The sequence below is a fragment of the Schistocerca piceifrons genome, chromosome 3 (assembly GCF_021461385.2).
Source record: "Schistocerca piceifrons isolate TAMUIC-IGC-003096 chromosome 3, iqSchPice1.1, whole genome shotgun sequence".
Lineage (NCBI taxonomy): Eukaryota > Metazoa > Arthropoda > Insecta > Orthoptera > Acrididae > Schistocerca > Schistocerca piceifrons.
Window position 1 is genome coordinate 488557137 of NC_060140.1, and position 21805 is coordinate 488578941.

General features: G+C 38.4%; 1 protein-coding gene across 1 annotated transcript in view; it reads left to right on the forward strand.

The window, feature by feature from the left end:
- Nucleotides 1-21805, forward strand: part of LOC124789345 (dynein axonemal assembly factor 11) — a 230272-nt gene that overhangs the window by 39763 nt on the left and 168704 nt on the right. Inside the window, exon 2 of the mRNA XM_047256670.1 lies at nt 20230-20397. Coding sequence (XP_047112626.1) covers nt 20230-20397 — 168 coding nt within the window. The remainder of the gene's footprint in view (nt 1-20229; nt 20398-21805) is intronic.

Consider the following 21805-nt stretch of genomic DNA (forward strand, 5'->3'; position numbering starts at 1 on the left):
GTGTGGCAGAAAACATGTCTGGGCAGTCATCCGGAAGCTGCTGCAAGTGATTGTCTGCCGACAATGACTGAACGGCCAGGTCCGAGACATGTATCTCCAGGCCCAGTAAGGGAAAATGATTCATTCCCAATGAGTTGGTGGCCTTGGGGGCAGTGAGGACCAAAACCCAGGCTATGACACCGTGAGTGAGATACTGGACCCAAGCCAAGAACCATCCCTCTAGGCAGATGATATCATTGCTGTAGCTCTTCAGGGAAGTATGGAACAGATGAAGCAGCGGTGAACCCAACTGACAGTGGGAATCCACATTGATGACAGTGGTGGAACACCCTGTATCCACTTGAAAAGGGAGAGAAGTGCCGTCCTACTGCACAGTCAGAGTGATCACAGCCATCTTGTGCGGAAAAACTGACCCCATGAAGGAAATTTGGGGGCAGCGGGTCTGTCTCATCCATGACAGCATCGGAGGTGTCCAAAGCAGTGCGATACATGGCCATTAACTATGACACCCGAAAGACCTCGGCTTTGTGAGCCTGCTTCCCGCAGGCTGAATAGGTCTCCCTCCGGAAGTGGCAATCTTGCCTCTGATGTGTGACAAAGCATTGGCGACAGGATGGCAACCGATGTCGCTGCTGCTGCTGCTCCGCCGTTGGCGCAAGTGGGGACTGGCACCCTGGTCCTGGAGGGCGGGTGCGGCCTCAAGAGGGGGACCCTGGCGCTGCTGCGGCGGCTCTGGTGATGTGAACCGGCATCACAGCGGCAGGTGGCAAAGACCTGAGCCAGGGACTGCAGCATGGAAACAGAATGAAAGAACTGCTCATGAGTGTGGATAATGGATAAACAGGTGCCTAAAGAGGGACCTTTCACCTTCAGAAGATCAGTCTGTAAGGAACATGGACAAGAATCATATCAAAAATGAGTGCCAAACCATAAGACTGCTTGCGGTGGGGGTTGCCACAGAAAAACCGACAGTCATGGGAGAGACTTTGCAGCATAGCAATGCATTCTCTGTATGACTGCTTGGGAAGCTTCTGACAACAAAAATACTTGTGACATGTCGCTGCCACGTGGTCCTGAGAGTCAAAATAATCCAAGAGACTAGAAGTCTATGCCTCATAGGAGAGAGCATGAGGTTCTGCTTCGGGATGCAACTGTTGCAGAAGGTGATAAACTTCTGGGCCCATATAGGCGTGAAAAAATGTACAACACTGAACGTCACTAGTGACATCATGAGCCATAAAGTGTTGCTTCAGACAACCCACATAGTTGCCCCAAGGCTCAACGGATTTGTCGAACTTGGGGAACGCAGGGGGCGTGGCGTGGAACCCCAGAAGCTGGGAAACTGGGTGGGACCCCTACATAGGCACCCCAAAGGGGGAGGGGGTGGATATCACCTGTAAATGCTGAATAGTGAGCTCGTTCGTTTGTTGCACACTTTTCAATAGCATTATGACTCACACTGAGGGTTCATCAATACCTGAAATAACATCTGCCATAGCAGACAACAACCGACCAAATGTGGGAAACTCTTAAACCACCTCATCACCGCTGAAGTATCTGCACTAGGAGAGTAGAAATGCAGAAAAGGCAATTCCGAAAACAATTTATTGAACTCACCAAAACGAAACAATAATACAATCACCAAAAGAACAACAGACTTGATCCCAACTGCGGACCATTACAAATATGGAATAATAACAATAGAAAAGAAGCAACTCTTCATGGGGAGAGATCACAATAAAACAATTCTACAATGTCAAGATGTTCGTCGACTATACCGAGTCCATCTGCAAGAGATCGGCCAGATAGAAGAGATGTCTGGCCATGGCTGCCGGGATGGCAGCTCTGTATACTTCCAAGCATTGCATCGAATTGCCCTTTTCTGGTAGTGTGCTGCCCTGTAAAGCACATTTGGTGGATGTCTCTGCTGGAACTATTTGCGATAACATGCCTGGCTTATCAAAGTAGTTCCTGGGATAGCTGCGACCTCTGGTGAAGCCGTTCTGCAGGCTCAGCGAATCGGTAATGTTCCCTGGCAGCCATTGGTGGAGACATGGTGTTGTGTTTATGTTGTGGCCGCCATTAAATATTTGTGTTGACTGCACAAACGATGTAGGTTTTCCTGGTGATTGTACACCCTGTGATGCAGGCATTCCGTGTTGGTTGGACGTGAAGTGGGATGCCAATGCAGTAGGCTCTACGATGTAGGAAGTGGGTGGCCAAAGCAGTGTGATGGGATCCTTGCTGTTCATTTTGTATATTAATGGCCTTGCAGGCAATATTAATAGAAATCTCAGACTGTTTTGCAGATGATGCAGTTATCTATGATGAAGTACTGACTGAAAGAAGCTGCATAAATATTCAGTCAGTTCTTGATAAGATTTCAAAGTGGTGCAAAGATTGGCAACTTGCTTTAAATGTTCATAAATGAAAAATTATTCACTTCACAGAACAAAAGAATATAGTATCCTATGACTATAATATCAATGAGTCAGTACTGGAATTGGACAACTCATACAAATACCTGGGTGTAACACTTTGAAGGGGTATGAAATGGAATGATCACATAGGCCCAGTCTTGGGTAAAGCAGGTGGTAGACCTTGGTTTATTGGTAGAATACTGGGGAAGTGCAATCAGTCTACAAATGAGATTGCTTACTGATCACCTGTGCGACCTGTTCTAGAATATTACTCAAATGTGTGGAACCCATTCCAAACAGAACGACAGCAGATATTGAATGTATACAGAGAAGGGCAGCATGAATAGTCATAGGTTTGTTTGATCCATGGGAGAGCGTCACAGAGATACTGAAGGAATTGAACTGGAAGACTCTTGAAGATAGACATAAACTATCCCAAGTAAATCTAGTAACTAAATTTCAAGAACCAGTTTTAAATGACTGCTCTAGGCATGTACTACAATCCTCTACATATTGCTCACACAGGGATCTTAAGGATAAGATCAGAATAATTACTGCATGCACATAGTTGTTCAAAAAGTCATTCTTCCTGTGTTCCATACGAGAATGTAAGAGGAAGAAAGCCTAATAACTCATACAGTGGGACGTACCCTCCACCATACATCTCACAGTGATTTTCACAGAGTGTACATGTAGACGTAGATGTAGTTTCTACCCTTTATAGCTCCCTCTGGTACCATAGAAGTTATTCCCTGATGTCTTAACAGATGTCCTGTAATCCTGTCCCTTCTTCTTGTCATTGTTTTCCGTATAGTCCTTCTTCACTGATTCTACGGAGAACCTCCTTGTTCCGTACCTTATCAGTCTACTTAATTTTCAACATTCTTTTGCAGCGTCACATCTCAAAAGCTTTGATCCTCTTGTGTATCAGTTTTTCCACAGTACATGCTTCACTACCATACAATGCTGTGCTCCAAACATACATTCTCTGAAATTTCTTCCTCAAATTAAGGCCTGTGTTTGATACTAGTTGACTTCTCTTGGCTGAAATGCCCTTTTTGCCAGTGCCAGTCTACTTTTTATGTCCTCCTTGCTCCATCCATCATGGGTTATTTTGTAGTCTAGCTAGCAGAATTCCTTAACTTCATCTACATTGTCATTCCCAATTCTGATGTTCAGTTTCTCTGTTCTCATTTCTGCTATGCTTCTTGACTTCCACCTTTTTTTGAACTACTCTCAGTCCATATTCTGTACTCATTGTACTGTTCATTCCATTCAACAGATCCTGTAATTTTTCCACATGTTCACTGAGGATAGCAATGTCATCAGTGGTGAATTTTAATCCCACTCCTTAACCTTTCTTTTATTTCTGTCATTGCTTCTTCAATATATAGATTGAATGGAAGGGGTGAAAGACTGTACCCCTGTCTCACACACTTGTTAATCTGAGCACTTTATTTTTGGTTTTCCACTCTTACTCTTCTCATTTGATTCTTGTGCATGTTGCATATTATCCATCTTTCCCTGTAGCTTACCTGTATTTTTCTCAGAATTTCAAACATTTGCGACATTTTACGTTGTTGAATACTTTTTCTGTTCGACAAATCCTATGAAGGTGTCTTGATTTTTCTTCAGTCTTGCTTCCATTGTTAGCCACAAGATCAGAACTGCCTCTCTGGTGTCTTTACCTTTCCTAGTGCCAAACTGCTTGTCATCTAACATATCCTCAGTTTTCTTTTCCATTCTTCTGCATATTATTCTTGGATGCAAGAGTTGTTGAGCTGATTGTGTGATAAGTTTCACAGTTATCAGATCTTGCTGTCTTTGAAGCTGTGTGGATAATGTTTTTCCGAAAGTCTATTGGTATTTCGTCAGTCTCATACACACTTTACACACAAACAGGGATAGTCTTTTGTTGCCACTTCCCCCCATGATTTTAGAAATTCTGATGGAATGTTATCTATCCCTTCTGCCTTATTTGATCTTAAGTCATCCAAAGATCTTTTAAATTCTGATTCTGATACTGGATCCCTTGTCTCTTCCCTATTGACTCCTGTTTCATCTTCTATCACGTTATCAGTCAATATACTCTTTCCCTTTATCTGCTCCCTCCTCTACATTTAACAGTGGAATTCCCAAAGCACTTTTAATTTTACTGTCTTTGCCATTAATTTCACAGAAGATTGTTTTGACTTTTCTGTACGCTGAATCAGATGATTTGACAACCATTTGTTTTTAGATTTCTTAACTTTTTTGTGTAATCATTTCGTCTTTGTTTCCCTGCACTTCCTATTTATTTTGTTCCTAAGTGACATATTTCTGAATTTCCCTGCATATTTTTGTACTTCCTTTTGTCATTGATCAACTGAAGTATTTCTTCTGTTATCCAAAGCTTCTTTGCAGTTATTACCTTCCTTGTATCTACATTTTTCTTCCCAGCTTCCATGATTTCTCTTTTTAGAGATGTCCAACCTCTTCAACTGAACTGCCTACTGAACTATTCATTATCCCAGTATCTACAGCCTCAGAGAACTTCAAGCATATCTCTTCATTCCTTTGTACTTTCGTATCTGAGTTCTTTGTGCATTGATTCTTCCTGACTAGTCTGTTAAACTTCAACCTACTCTTCATCATTACTAACTTTTGAGTAGAGTATACAAATGTTCCTTGGTATGCCTTACAATCCAATATCTGATTTTGGAATCTCTGCCTGACCATAATGTAATATAACTGGAATCTTCCCGTATCTCCCAGTCTTTCCAGGTATACCTCCTCCTCCTGTGATTCTTGGAAAGAGTATTCACTATTACTAACTGATATTTGTTGCAGAACTTAATTAGTTTTACTCTTCTCTCATTCCTACTACCAAGCCTGTATTCTCCTGTAACCCTTTCCTCTTCCGCTCCCTCCCCTACAACTGCATTCCAGTCCTCCACAACTATTAGATTTTCATCTCCCTTTACATACTGAATTACCCATTCAGCATCCTCATATACTTTCAGTATCTCTTCATCTTCTGCTTGCAACATTGGCATGTATAATGAACTACTGTCGTTGGTGTTGGTTTGCTGTTGATTCTGATGAGAACAACCCTGTCACTGAACCGTTCACAGTAACTCACTCTCTGCCTACCTTACTATTCATAACAAATCCTACTCCCATTATACCATTTTCTGCTGCTGTGGGTATTACTCTATACTTGTTTGACCAGAAGTCATTGTCTTCCTTCCATTTCACTTCTCTGATCCCCACTATGTCTAGATTGAGCCTCTGAATTTCCCTTTTCACATTTTCTAGCTTTCCTACCACATTCAAACTTCTGATATTCTATGCCCCAACTCATATAATATTACCCTTTCATTGGTTAGTCAGTTGATTTTTCTTGGGCACCTTCCCCTTGGCAGTCCCCTCCTGGAGATCCAAATGGGGGACTAATCTGGAATCTTTCGCCAGTGGCGAGATCATCTGACACTTTTTCTTTTGATTAGAGGCCACATGACCCATGGATACACAGTATGTGTCTTTAATTCAGTGGCTTCCATTGCCTCCTGCATTCTCGTGCCATTGATCATTGCTGATTCTTCCGCTTTTTAGGGGCAGTTTTCATCCCAAGGAAAAGAGAGTGCCATTAACCTCTGTTCATTCCTCCAACCTCTTTGACAAGGCCTGTGGCAGAATGATGGTGACATCTTATGTCTTCAGCCACCATTGCTGATGATTTTTATTCAAAATTAAAGCAGTGGGAAGGCTTGAACCCAGGACTAAGAACGTTTCCATTACCAGTCAGACACGCTACCCCTAGACCATGGGTATACCACATTTGACAGTTAAAAAACATATTTCTAGCAGTAAGATGGTAGAACTTGATATGCAAGATTGTCTGTTTCAGAATTTGTTGGTTAATGATAATAAATAAAAATAAATAAGTAACAGAAGGACATAGCTCAGCAGTAATTTATAATTCATTTCCAAACCCATTGTCTTTCATGAAACACAGGTTAGCCCTATATATAACCATGATGGTTAAATTGTGGCAACTGGGAATTCCCATCAATAAGATGAGAAAAGTGCAATTTCGCAGTATCATAGATGGTGATTCTGTCATATTTTTCAGAGAGAATTTATTGGATGCACAATGGGAAGAAATTTACCAAGGACATATAGTAGATGAGAAATTAAATTATTTCCATAAATATTCTTGCAACACTGTGAATAAACTCTTATTGGAAGTCAAAAATGAATATTTTTCAAAGAAACTAAAAACAAAATTAAAGATAGCATGAAACATACATCCGGCATGGGGATTAAGTAATATATGATGCACTCCAGCTAGCAAACTTCGTGAATGAATGTTCTTCAGCTACTGCAGAGAAATTTTGATTTAATTTGTCATGGTTTCCGTAAGTTACTTCATGTAAGTGCTGGGATGGTTCCTACAATAAGGCTGTAGCCAACTAACTGCCACATCCTTGCCAGACTCAGCCTGTATATAAATACCAATATATGAAATGTACAATGCCAAACAAAATAGTGAAGCACCCAGAAGGGGAAGGGAAAACTACATGGGTTGAGAGGGTGTACAATATTGTTTCAGTGATTACAAAATCGAGTCAAATTTACAAAGAATTTGGCAGCATGATGCCACTTATCAGTATGATGTTGCCCCCACCCCAACCCCTCTGGCTATGATGCATGCACTGATTTAATTGGGAAGTCTGCCATAAAGCTGTTGTGGCCTCACCTGAGACAAGCTGACGCATGTCTGTTGTAGCTGGTCCTTGATATCCTATATACTGGCAGGGCGACAAAGTTGACGTCTGGGCTGATCCTACACGCATTCTATTAGGGACAGATCTGGGGATTTTGCTAGCCGCAGGAGTAATCCAGCATCACACACGCTGTGTATGAACAAGCATTGTACTGTTGAAAAATGGCACCATGATACTGTTGCATGAGAGGTAAACACATGAGGACATAGGATGTCCATGACATACTGTTATGTTATCAGAGTTCCCTCAGTAACTACCAGCCATGTCCGAAATCATACCTGAAGGCTTCTCACACCATGACACCAGGAGTAACACCACTGTGTCTCTCCAAAACATTGGAAGGATGGGACCTGTCTCCACATATTCGTTGATGGTGGTCATCTGAGGAAGTGCAGTATCACGATTCGTTGTTGAACACTATGTGGTGCAAGTCGTCAGCAGTCGTGCGTCCTCAGCACAGCAGAATTCCAAACACATCCTCATTTGTTGAGATGTCAATGGATGAAATGGTAATTCCCTAGTCTGGCTGCTGCTAGTCTCTGACCAGTGGTGCACGATGACACAAAATGTTTCCAGGGACTTCATTACTTGTTCTTGGGTGGCAGGCGTGGATGTGAAGGGGTTACAGTGTGCTTGGTGCACAATGTGGTGATCTTCTCCTGTGGTGCTCAGATGTGTTCAAGCAGAATTTTGATGACAAGTATGTCTACCCCCACATTCCCACAACCCAAACAACATTAAAACACCGGAAGCTGTTCTGCCTGTCACATGGAATTGTAACTCTTATTATTTATGTATCTGCTAATGGTGTTTACATCTAAGAAGGTACATTGACATCTTATCATCTTCTGGGTGCTTAACTTTTCTTGTCAGGCAGTGAATGTTTTGTTTTTAAACTGTAATATTATGACATGTGCAATATCACTGTAAGAATTATCCACAAATTAATAAGACTACTACTACTACTACTACTACTACTGTCAACAACACCACTACTATATGTTATAAATTAATGATCTGGAAGATAATATTAATGCTAATCTCAGACTTTTTGCAGATGATGCAGTTATCTGTAATGAAATACTGTCTGAAGAAATCTGCACAAATATCCAGTGAAATCTGGTTAAAATTTTAAATTGGTGCAAAGATTGGGAATTGGCATTAAGTGATCAGAAATTTAAACTTGTACATCTTAAAAAATGCATCTTTCTTTGACTACAGTTTCAGAGAATGACAATTGGAATCAATCTAATCATACAAATACCAGGGTGAAACAGTATACAGGGATGTTGTTGTGGTCTTCAGTCCTGCTCTCCCTCTACAGTCCCCCCCCCCCCCCCTCCCCCCTAATCCCCTACCATCACAACCACAAACACACACACACACACACACACACACACACACACACACACACACACACCTCCCTCCAATACAAAGTTGACATTTCGTTAATATCTCAGATTGTGTCCTATCAAACAATCCCTTCTTTAAGTCAGTTTGTACCATAAATTTCTTTTCTCCACAAATATGTTCAGTACCTTCTCATTAGTTAAAACACTATCTTCCCAACTAATCTTCAGCATTCTTCAATAGCACCACAATTTGAAAGGTCCTATTCTTTTCTTATCTGAACTGGTTACCATACATGTTTCACATCAACACAAGTCTACACTCCAAACAAATATCTTCAAAAAGGCTTTGTGGCACTTAAGTTTATATTTGACATTAACGAATATTTCTTCTTCAGAAATGCTTTTCTTGTCATTGTCACTCTACATTTTATATCAGGCATGGTCCAACCTTTGGTAACTTGTGGGCCTGATTGACCTTTGGTGACTTGTGGGCCTGATTGACATAGTTAATTAAGCTTGCAGGGTGCTGATCATGTGACGCAGCAGCATTCCTAGCACCTAAAGTCAAAAGTATAGCATAATTGACATTAATGTTTACAGGGTAACATGCCAATGTCAATGGCACCACTAACTCGAAACACCATGCTAACATATTGTGCATCAAAGCTCACATTTTTTAGCATTTATTTATTTTATGTTAGCCTGAAATTCTTCTGCAGGCCACATTGAAATCAATCACAGGCTGGATGCAGCCCACCTGTGTTTTATATCGTCTCTACTGTGGCCAGTGTCAGTTACTTTACTGCCCAAATAGAAAAACTGATCTACTGCTTTTAAGGTCTCATGTCCTAATCTAATTCCTTCATCATCATGTGATTTAATTTTGCTTTTGTTGTTGTTTATCTTATATCCTCCTCTCAAGAAACAGTTAATTTTTCCTTTACTTGTTGCTTACTGTACAGATTGAATAACATAGCGATAGATTACAACCCTACCACATTCCCTTCTCAACGATAGCTTTCCTCTCATACCCTTATACTCTTACAACTGCTGTCTGATTTCCATACAAGGTGTAAATAACCTTTTGCTCTCAGTATTTTACCTCTGCTATCTTCAGAATTTCAAACATTGTTAATAGCATACTCTAACTTTACAAATGCTGAACATAAGTTTACCTTTATTCAACCTATCTTCTAAGCTAAATTTAGTGTCAGTACTGCCTCATGTGTTCCTAAATTTCTGCAGGCCCCAAATTGATCTTACACAAGGTCAGCTTCTACAGTGTTTCCAATCTTCTTTTATTAATTTGTGCCGGTGTTTTGTAGCCATGATCTTTTAAACTGATAACTTGGTAATATTTCCTTCTGTCAGCACATGGTTTCTTTGGAATTATAATTATTACATTCTTCTTGAAGTCTGAGGGTATTTTGCTTGTCTGGTGCATCTTGTACACCAGATGGAATAGTTCTATCACGGCTGGTTCTGCCAAGGATATCCGTTGCTCTGAGGGAATGACGTCTACTCCAGGGCCTTATTTTTTGGCTTAGGTCTTTCAATGTTCTGCCAAATTCTCCTCGCAGGTATCACGTCTCCCATCTCACCTTCATCTACTTCCTCTTTCAGTAATGTTGCATTCAAGCTCATTTTCCTTGTGCAGCCCTTCTTTTCATTCCTTCCATCTTCTATTTTTCAGCTTTCCCTTTTTTGCTTCGTACTGGTTTGCCACCTGAGCTCTTGATATTCATACAGCTGCTTCTCATTCCTCCAAAAGCTTCTTTCATTTGGTTGTAGGCAGTACCTATTCTTCCCCTTTTTGTATAAGCTTCTATAGCCTCACTTAGTCCTCTAGCCGTTTCTGCTTAACCTCGTTGCACTTGCTGTCAATATAATTTCTTAAACAATTGTATTCCCTTTTACCACCTTTGTTTGCTTCATTTTTGTATTTTTTTACCTTTCATCAATTAAATCGGAAATCTCCTGCGGTATCCAAGGATTTCTACTAGGCCTTTTCTTTTTACCTATTTGATCCTATGCTGCTGTTACTACTTCATCTCTCAGAGCTAACCATTTGTCTTCTACTTATTTCCCACAACACATAATAAATGATGTGTAATTATCCATTTAACCAAAGAGTAACACTTTATCCTTTATTCTCAGAAGGGTATGTTCTTGATACAATATTACCATTACTCTGAAAAAGAAAAATGATGTGTCAATTGCTTATTGCACTAACCTTAATCATTTTTTCCTGCTCAACCTGAAAAAAGCATCTCTGGATGCGAGAATGTAATGTTTTCCCACTCTTTTAGCATTTATTGTTGTACCTTGTATTGCTCCCAGTTCAGTCATACATGTTTGTGGGATCTTTCTATGTTTATTGTAATCAGCTTTCTAGCAAACAGTTCATTAAACTGTGAAGATGCTGGCAAAAGCTGTTGTTCCAGTGGAAGATGGTTGCAGTTTCATCAGAAATGCTGCGAAATACACCTTCCACAATTTCCAGAGCTGTAAGGAGGTACTGGAAAACTGGATGCTATGCAAGGAAACCAGGATTATGCCCAAGAAGAGCAACTTTGCCAGTTGCTGTGTTATAGTCTTTGCAAAATTCTACCAGGTGCTTTCCTCTTTCATTACTTTCCCCCACTCCATATTCTCCTACTGGTTTTCCTTCTCTTCCTTTCCCTACTATCAGATTCCAGTACCCCATCATAATTAAATTTTCCTCTCCCTTAACTACCTGAATAATTTCTTTTATCTCATCATACATTCTTTCAATCTCTACATAATCTGCAGAGATAGTTGCTACATAAACTTGTACTAATGTGGTGAATGTTGGCTTTGTGTCTGTCTTGGCTGTGGCTCCCATAACTACCTGAATAATTTCTTTTATCTCATCATACATTCTTTAAATCTCTATGTCACCTGCCGAGATAGTTGCCATATAAACTTGTACTACTGTGGAGAATATTGGCTTTGTGTCTGTCTTGGCTGTGGTAATGCATTCATGTGCTGTTTGTAGTAGCTTAACTCACATTACTATTTCCTTATTCATTATTAGACCTACTCCTGCGTTACCCACAATTGATTTTGTATTTGTAACCCTTTATGCACCTGATCAGTAGTTCTGTTCATCCTGCCACCAAGCTTCACTAGTTCTCACTATATCTGACTCCAGCCTATCCATCTCTCTTAAATTCTCTAGATTACCTAGCCAATTAAAGGGTTTAACATTCACCACTTTGACCTGTAGCATCCAGTTTTGTTCTTTCTGATTATGACATCCTTCTGAGGAGTCTCAGACCAGAGTTACCAATGGTGGACTATTTTACTTTCAGGATATTTATTGTCATTTAACTGGGCAATAATGCTGCATGCCCTCAGAAAAAAGGGCTGTAGTTTCCTTTTGCATACAGCCATTCACAGTACCAGCACAGTAAGGCTTCTGCTTCGCTTTGGGAACCACGTTTTCTGGCCTCCTCACAGGTACCTGTCCATTGTGGTTGCACATATGGTACAACCATCTTTATCATTTAGACTTGTGTAATGGAATTATCACATAAGCTCCATCATAAGCAATGTGAGAAGGGTCCAAAAGCAGGCACGTACCTCCCTGATTGCCCCTTTCCCTCCTCTGCCTTCCCACTTCCCCCCCACCAGCCTTGCTGTCAAGGATTCTGCAGTACACATAATATCACATATCCTCTCAACATGTGAAGTTTCATTGTGTTTCTTTCTCTCCTTTTGAGGCTTTCACTTTTTCTATCAGGCAGTGTATTTGTTTGGTTGGCAAATCATTCAGTGGAAATCTCACCATTTCCTTTATTGCAGTTGCATTTAAGTACTGACCTTTGCAGAAGAATGCTGTAAAAGAGACCCCAATCTTTCTTTTTCCCTTTTCCCATACCCACTGCTGTTGGGTACAGAGCTGATGCATGTAAACTACTCTGTTCACATGAAAGATCATTGGACTGACCCCTAAAGAATGCCATTAGGTTATACTGTACGATTCCTTGTTTCTGTCATAACAAGACCTTTTTGCAAAATTTTCAGTTGTCAGATAGGTAAGACTTGATGTCTGCAACATTAATGCAGATATTTTTACCTAGCCCATAACTGATAGCTTGTATGACATTACTGCTGTGGACGTCACTTATCATTGATTTCAGAAAGATAGAGAATTACAGCACAATTGGGTATGAGACTGTAAAAGAGCTGATCCTGTTAATGTGAATAATGAAGTATTTGTTCAAATCATTAGCTCCCCAAGGATTATGAATGAGACTTAAAAAATGAGCTTCTGGGGTTGCCTCTGAGAAGAAAATTAAATTGTTATGTTGTGCCATCACAAAAAATTCCACACTGGCATTGAGATACATTCAAGGTTGTCACAAGCACCAGCAAGAACAATGCACATGTGACTAACAGATATTCATTCCCTTCAGAAACATGTCTGTGTATTATCGGATTTGGAATAATTCACACATTAATTTGTTAAATAATTCTATTTTAAAATAGATTTATTTTATTGATAGGTAACATCATGAAGAGATTGCCAATGTGAAAAGAGAAGAGTACAAAAGTGAGTGCTGTCTAGTTTATAAAATTAAATTTTATCACTTGATAAGCACAGAGATAGTTCTTGAACTAGATATCGCTGCTAGCACAGAGATAGTTCTTGAACTATCTTGAGAAAACAGACAGATTATAAAACTGATATACAACTGATAAGGAAAGAAAACTACGCTTTAAAAAGAAGTAATGAGGTCCTGAAAGCCAAGTGTTTGAAATATGCTGTGGAAGTAAATAGATGTGATTCTTCTACAATAGAACAACAAATTAGAGATAAGGTAAATAGCTTTTAATCTCAGTGTTTCACATCAGGCCAGATTCAGTCTTTACTTAGTAATAGTAGGAGTGTGAAGTGTGGTCCAAAAGATATTGCTAATGTTCTCATCTTAAGAGCTTTCCCACCCAAAGGTTACACTTACTTGTGAAAAAAGAACTGCTATTTTCCTTGTGGTCAACACTTCAGAAATGGGCCAAACAATTCAAGTGCAGACCTGGAATTCTGAAAGAAGTTCTGGATGTTATGAAAGCTAAGACAGAAACATTAGAAACATTCAAACCACTAGAGAAAATAGGAGTCTTATGTTTTAATAAGATGAATATATATGGTCACTTGTGCTGTGATTCTTCAGATAATGTTATTTTAGGAACAAACCAAAATGTTATGGTGGTCATGGTTTGTGTTTTGTTGCCATCATGGAAACAGCCTGTATGTTTTGAATTTGATATTTCCATGGCAAGTGAGTTGCCACCAAACATTGTCAAGCAGTCAGAAGCAGCTGGAATCCAAATTGCAGCAGTAATTTGTGATATGGGATAGAAGAACTCAAAGGTCTGAAAGGAGTTTTCACAACTGAAACCTACTTTTCAGACCCTATGGGTTCAGCAAGAAGAGTGTGGATTTTCTGTGATGTCCTGAATTTGCTTAAATTGCTTGGAAACCACATTTTAGATTTATTTATTTAGCCATCCATGGACATTTTAAAATGTATGGATGTTGTCAGTTGCATACATTAATATATTTATCCAGTTTGTTGTTACATGCAGTTAAACATTGTGGCATATAAGTTATTAACAATCATTTTTGCTCCTTATCTAAATATTATGAAACAAAAGCTATTTACAATCATTTTGTACTAAGGAATTCACTTATAGTGTAAAAGCAGTGTTTCTGCAAAAACAATTTAAGATTTTTCCTAAAGCGGTACATGTTATCTGCTTCTTTTATTTTCTGCGGCAGTTTATTATAGTTTTACACCTTCATACAAGAAGCTATTTTGAGTCTTATATTTATTCTTCCTGTCTAGGTGAAGACAATGACTTGTTCTTGTACTATAGTTATGAAAACTGCTATTTGTGCTATAATTTTCTATATTTTTCTTGATGTACACTACGGTTTGGAATATAAATTCACAAGGAACAGTTAGAATTTCTAACATTTCGAAAAGTTCTCTGCAGTGGGCCCAATTACTGCTTTTTGTTATAATTCTTACTGCTCTCCTTTGCATTTTAAATACTGTTTGTAAATTCTGAGCACTGTTTCCCCAGAAAATAATACCATAACTGATTACTGAATTAACATAACTAAAGTATACAGTTCTCAAACATTCACTACTACATGCAGATACAAGGACTCTAAGTGCATAACATGTTGTGGATATCTTTTTCAAGAGTTTCATAGCATGTTCATTCCACTTCATTTGGCTGTCAATGTGCAACCCTAAGAATTTTGTTGTATGTACATCATCTATGGAGATGTTATCTAGTTTTAAATTTAAGGGACTCTGTTTTCTGTTCATTCTAAAGCATATTGTATTTGTTTTCTTTATGTTGAGTGTTACTTTGTTTTCCTGAGACCATTTGTGAACATCCCTCAGCACTTCAGTAGAATTTTCCAACATTTGTGCTGGTGTCATACTGGTGATTACTTTGTTGCTGTCATCTGCAAACAATATCTTCTCTCCATGGCTGATATGTTGCGGGAAATCATTTATATACACCAGAAATAATACAGGGCCTAGTACTCTTCCTTGAGGGACCCCAATATTGATATATTGTGGATCAGATATATGTTTCTCAAAGTACTTTGATCCACTGGAGACATGTGTGTTCTCTACTGACTGTACTCTGTTTTCTAGATATGAACTAAACCATTTGAGAACCACTCCCCTTACTCCTAGTGCCTTTAATTTATGCGACCGCTTCTGGTGTAATTCTGGAGTAATTCTGCCCAACATCACAGTCTTGAACAAGAAGCTTTTTGAAAATCTGTTAGCAATACAGAGCATGGATTTAAGCACCGCACATCACATTAGGGAGGTTCATGCAGAAGTAATATGATGAGCTTGGCAGCACAACTATTTCACATCATTATGCCCAAGCTGTTAAATGTGTGCTAAACAAAGAAAGAAAGGAAATTTAATTGAACTGACCAATGACAACTTTGTTGCTTTAAACTCAAGGATTCCTGAGGATGACTAGATGCCTCTTCAAAGTGGCTGAGGCCTTAATTTTCAAAGACAAGAGAACACACTAAAAAGGCTCCTCAAGATTTGTTCTAACATGCAGTGCCTGTTGTCATTCCAGAAGGGTTTCATAGTTTCAGCAAACTCTCTCTTTGGACTTTACAGTGATGTACAGAATATGGGAGTTCCATGTATCTTGACTTTCAGGCTAAAGCCAGATTGTTTGGAGAACTTTTTTTCTAAAATTTGTGGTCTAGGCACATTTTACAACAACCCAACACCTTTTGAAGCAGCTTCTAATACTGATGGGAAATACAGAAGACAACCCCTGTCTGTTATTGAGATTACTAGTCTGGTGCTGTCACGTTTCTCCAACTGAAGAATCAGAACAGGACTTCATAAAACTCATCACAACAGAATTGTGTATTAACATAACTGGAAATATGGCTGCTGATTTGGATTGTTGTAATTTCAGCTAACAAGAACTAGCAACCAGTGATGACTGTGAATCCCGAGCTGCATTTAAATATCTTGCAGGTTATGTAGCACTGAAATGCAAGCACACTGGCACACAGAAAAACTTCTTCTGGTTTCAAATTATATCACCAGTAATGATTGGATCTCTGCAATCTCCAGTAGTGGACTCACTTCTCCCTCAACTTACTGATTCAATAAAGTAAAGAAGTTCAGAGTGATATTTTGCATTTTTCGTGGGTGGCATTTGGCTAAGTGTGATGCACTGTTGCAAAAGGTAATTTCTACAGTAATGTTAAAGTTTCCAATAATGCATCTCAAAGTGGTGTCTCCCTACTTAAGAACAAGAACCTTCATTAGAATAAGGCATCCGAACACAAAAGCTAAAACAAAAAACATGAAAGGAGAGGACAGGGGAAGGGGAAAGACTGGCAGGTGCGTTGGCAGAGGACAGCACACAAAGAGGGTGGGACATGTTACATCTTTACGGTGAGTAGCAATCTATCTTTTCCTTATATTGTTAATATTCCAATTTGCAGTTTCCAAGTGTTTATTTCTTATAGTCTTTAATTTAATTAATGCTTAATGGTGTGCTTCAGCACTTAACAACATGTAATTCATGAAGCTGGTGTTAAACTCCTGTGGTAGAACACTATTCCAGGTGACATCACACGTGTTATCCAATAGCAGCGCAACCCCCTGACTGACATACCAAATTGTTTCTAGTTGCCTTGAGACTGACTCACAAAGGAATGAAACCTGTGCTTGTTTTACCCTTTCCCATTACTTCCTAAACAGAGGAGATGGCATTCTTAGCATAAGTTGAAACTTCTATAAATTGAACCTGCCTTTCTTACATCAACACTTTAAAAAAATATCCAATAAATGTGGGAGGTACAGGCTCCATGGAGCAGTCTGAGCCCTGGCCCTTCTCCCACCTCTCTCTATCACTGGTATTGTATACATATCCTCTAGAGATGGAGTTCAGTTTCCAAATGCACTGTGCTACTAGAAAAAATGTAACCCAGTGTGTGGTCATGTGAGAAAGTCACTTTCCATGTTAAAGATTACCATCATTAACCTTAAAATTAATATAATGGAAGGAAACATTCCACGTGGGAAAAATTATATATAAAAACAAAGATGAGGTGACTTACCGAACAAAAGCGCTGGCAGGTCGATAGACACACAAACAAACACAAACATACACACAAAATTCAAGCTTTCGCAACAAACTGTTGCCTCATCTTTCCTGATGAGGCAACAGTTTGTTGCGAAAGCTTGAATTTTGTGTGTATGTTTGTGTTTGTTTGTGTGTCTATCGACCTGCCAGCGCTTTTGTTCGGTAAGTCACCTCATCTTTGTTTTTATATATAACCTTAAAATTAGTTATACTTACAGATTTAATAAAAAAAATGTCTAGATAAAATAAGTTTCTGTTCTCCTGTATAATTTACTCCTTGAAGCATGACACTAATCCAAACAATTATCCAGAAAATTTCAATTTTAAAGTCCCTCATCCTCCTCCCTTACTTGGATAAATTTCTGTGGATGGCCGTAGTTGTAGGTAATGCACATGGCTGACATGTTTTGAGGGGTAGGATTCTGGGAAAATGTAAACAGCCTAAAAAAGAGACTGCTTGCAAAACTGTCATATTATCCATCCTAAAATATTACTTAATTGTGAGGAACCCACACCAATTGCGACTAACGGGAGACATTGAACATATACAAAAAATGGTGGTGCAGAGGGTGAGAAGTTTGTTTGAGATGACATATTTTTCATGTTTATTACTTTTTATTAAAAAAAAAACCACACACTTTCACACATTTTGACTTAAGACATCACCAGAATCTGTTAGATTACAAAGAAACTAATGAGAACTTGGCCATTTATGTGGGGGTGCTGGCAGCAGAAGAATTATCACAAGTGGGATAGCTTGGGGCTGGTATTGACTAATTCTCTGTCATTGCTAACATTGGTGGTTGCAGAACTACATAACATCATTCTCATGCATACAAAATCTTAATGATAATTACTTACACCATGTTGCATGGCTGTGTCTCTTCTTTGTATGTTGTGTGAAGTAAAAATTCTTAACAAAGGTATTATGTCTCAATTTGGAGATACCATAATGTGTCTGGAACTGAGTTTTGTTTTCAATTTCATAATTTATATGTAAATGTGAGAGTAAGTGCAAAAATGCACATTTATTGCTGGTTGTACAGAGAAAATTATTTTTTTGTCATAACAGAGTTAGAGCCTTCTGTGAATTGTTTGAAATAATCAGTAATAGAACAGCTTCATATTTCATTAGGTAGGAATGATTTGTATTGTTTGACACTTTCCTGATAATGAATACTGGTCATTGTGTCAGGCATTTCACTGATACTTCATAGTATTATAAAGCTCCATTTACTCATCATTTTTATGTTATGAGGCTTACAACACCTTATTACCTGAGTGCGTGTTTAAAAAATTAATATCAGATGTTTGAACCAAATAGAATTGAAATAGAATTGAAATGAGTTCCAATTATTTCTGAGTTTTATACTATATCTGAACTTATTGTAACTTTCCAAGCTATTCACTTCTGCCACTCAATGTTCTACAAAATTCTATTTCTGATGAAAGCTGAAGCTGAAATTGGCGTGAAGGATGCACTAAGTAGAGCAATGTCTTGCACTCTGAATCAATGTGTTTCTCTTCCTGGGGGGCTAGTTATTAGATACAGTTGAGCATATTGTTAGAACCAAGACCTTTTTCATGATTTCGGAAAGAAAATTATTCTTACATAACATGGTTTTTATTAAATTTCATTCTATGCTCATCTTATTTATACGAGATCTGTTCAGAAAATTTCAGAACATTCATAATTTTGCACCAGTGGTGTGTTGGAGAGAAATGTGGTTGGCATCCCTGCCACACACCCATGTTTAATGTGCAACTGCTGAAAGTTTCATTGTTATATGTCTGTTAGTTCTTGTTCAGTGCTGTATTGAGTAGAACATTATTTAGCACAGTTTGCAAATTTTGAGATGACAGAGTTAGAGGAGCAATGTGTCTGTATTAAGTTTTGCATGAAACTCAAGAAAACCATTCAGAGACGCATTAAATGATGCAGGAAGCCTACGGTGATGAGTATTTAAGCTGTACTGTATGTTACGAATGGTTCACATGCTTTAAAAATGGCCAGGTGGAAGTTAAAGATGACCCTCACTCAGGACACCCTTCAATGTCTACCAATGACGATCATGTCAGGAATGTCAAGGAAATTGTGCGTACCAATCGAAGACTGACTGTCTGATAGACTGCAGAAGAATTTAACATTTCAGTTGGACCATGTCATGAAACCCTGACACAGCATCTTGAAATGGGTTGGGAGAGTTCTTCCAAGACCAAAAAAAGCTTGTCAGGTCAGGTCAAATGTCAAACCCATGCTGATAATTTTCTTCGACTTTGAAGTATTAGTTCATCATGAATTCATGCCACAGGGGCAAACTGTTAATCGATGGTACTATCAGGACATGTTGCAATGCCTGTGAGAAAATGTGAGAAGGAAACAGTCTTAAATGTGGTGTGACAACTCATGGCTCTTGCATTACGTTAATGTACCTAAACATTCATCCCTCTTGATGCATGACTATTGCACAAAAAAGGAAATCACTGTGCTGCCTCATGCTCTGTACTCTCCAGACTTACTGCCTGTGGACTTTTTTTTTATTTCCTGAGTCGGAAACCCTGTTAAAAGGATGTAGATTTGCTACAATAGACAAGATAAAAGGAAATTCGCAGATGTTACTTCAAGCGATCTAGCAAGAGGCATACTAAGACTATTTCTGTTAGTGGAAAAGGCATTGGGAGTGGTGTATCAACTGTGGAGAAGAGTATTTTGAATGACACCATGAAAGTAAAAGGTAAGTGTAGAAAAATTTTGTGTATAAAGTCCTGGAATTTTTTGAACAGACCTTGTATATCAAGCTTGAGAGCCACTTGTGTAATTTATTTCATTTGCAAAAATTTCATCATCTGCTGTAGCATGTTTTATCATTTGGAATATAGTGAGCACATATGTGTAACTCATTATTTTTCAAAGATCTAACTCTTGTAGTCAATTAAAAATTTAATGAGAGAAGCATTTAATGTTTCTAGTAGTTAAAAGTAATGAATGTTTATAAGCAGTTACAGAAGAACTAATTCGCAAAAGATCAGAACACAATGAAGGGGAAATATCCACTTTAGAAGAGATAAGCCTACATCAAGAAGACATTGAGAAGATTGAACACATTCAGAATTGGTGCCGAAATCTTCAGATACTTCTTCTGCAGTCAAACTTAATTGCTCGAATTGGTATGTAGTATGTAAATATTTGTATACAACATTTTTTTATGCAAGAAGATATATGTTCCCCTCTCATTTTCAAAATATATCATTTATTGTGGATCTAGGAAGGTGTTAAGTAATGTTCAGTTTGCACATAAAGCTGTAATGGGTTTTAAATACCAGTCTGGTCAATAAGGTTTAAGTTCTAAATGTTTTATCCACATTGCTTAGGGAAATACTGGGACAGCTTGTTGGAATAGATTATCAACGATACCCACATTTACGTCTATGCTCCACATGCCCCTGTAGGTTGTGTAGCAGAGGGTATCTCATTTAACAGTCTTTTTTCCATTTTTCCTGTAAATATTTAGATTATTTGATGGGCTTTTTAACATAAAAACTAATTACTGCTAGTTAACACTAATGCATGGTAAGAATGACTGTTAGTAATCCTCCATAGGAGCTTGATTTCCTCTGATTTTATTGTCGTGGTCATTATATGAGTACATGTGGGAGGAAGTTAATACATTGCTTGACTGCCTTTGGAACACATACCATCAGGATATTAGCAGTAAACCTCTTCGTGATACACAATGTCTCTCTTGTAATATCTGTCATTGGAGTTTGATGAGTGTATCCATGATACTTACATTTAGTAAATGAACCAATGATAAAACCTGCTACTATACTTTGGATATTGTCTATCTTGTATACCAAACCTGCATGGTAGATCTACCAGACTGATGAAGAATACTCAGAAATCAGCAAAACAAAGGTTTTTCAAGCTGTCTCCTGTGTGGGTGTAGTACATTTCTGAGGATTCTTTCACTGACTCCCAGTCTGGCACCTGTTTTTTCTGCAACTACTTTAGTTTCATATGGTTATTTCACATTAAGTAACTTTTGATGCTTGCTGTTAGATATTAAGATGGTTCTGGGCGGCAAAATACTAAAAAAATGTCTTGATGTAGAACTAGTTTCTGTATAGAGTAATTATTCTCCTAAACTTTTGAAATGCTCTTCAGCCAGTTTATATAACAATGAACATTTATTACATGAACATGTACAGATATGATTTCAGTGCGGAGGTATGCTTCCGGTGTGGAGGTATCATTAATACTAAAATTCTCCATAAATTCAATGTTGATGGATGTTGTTCATTGATGAGTCTTAACATCGGCTACTGAGAGGCTCTTCTTAAGCAGTCCATGTGGTGTTTGAAATTCCGTGCTGCACTTGTTGTGACATAAAGTCCGATCATTGCCAGTATTACAAACAAATAATAATACAGCATAAAATAAATATGTGCACAATCACAAAGTATCATATGTATACAAATTTGTATCTGCAAATTATTTGAAAGACTTGACTTTTAATATAAGATTAAATGAGTAAGTGTGTTACTAACTCCTAAATAATCTAATTCAAACCTTAAG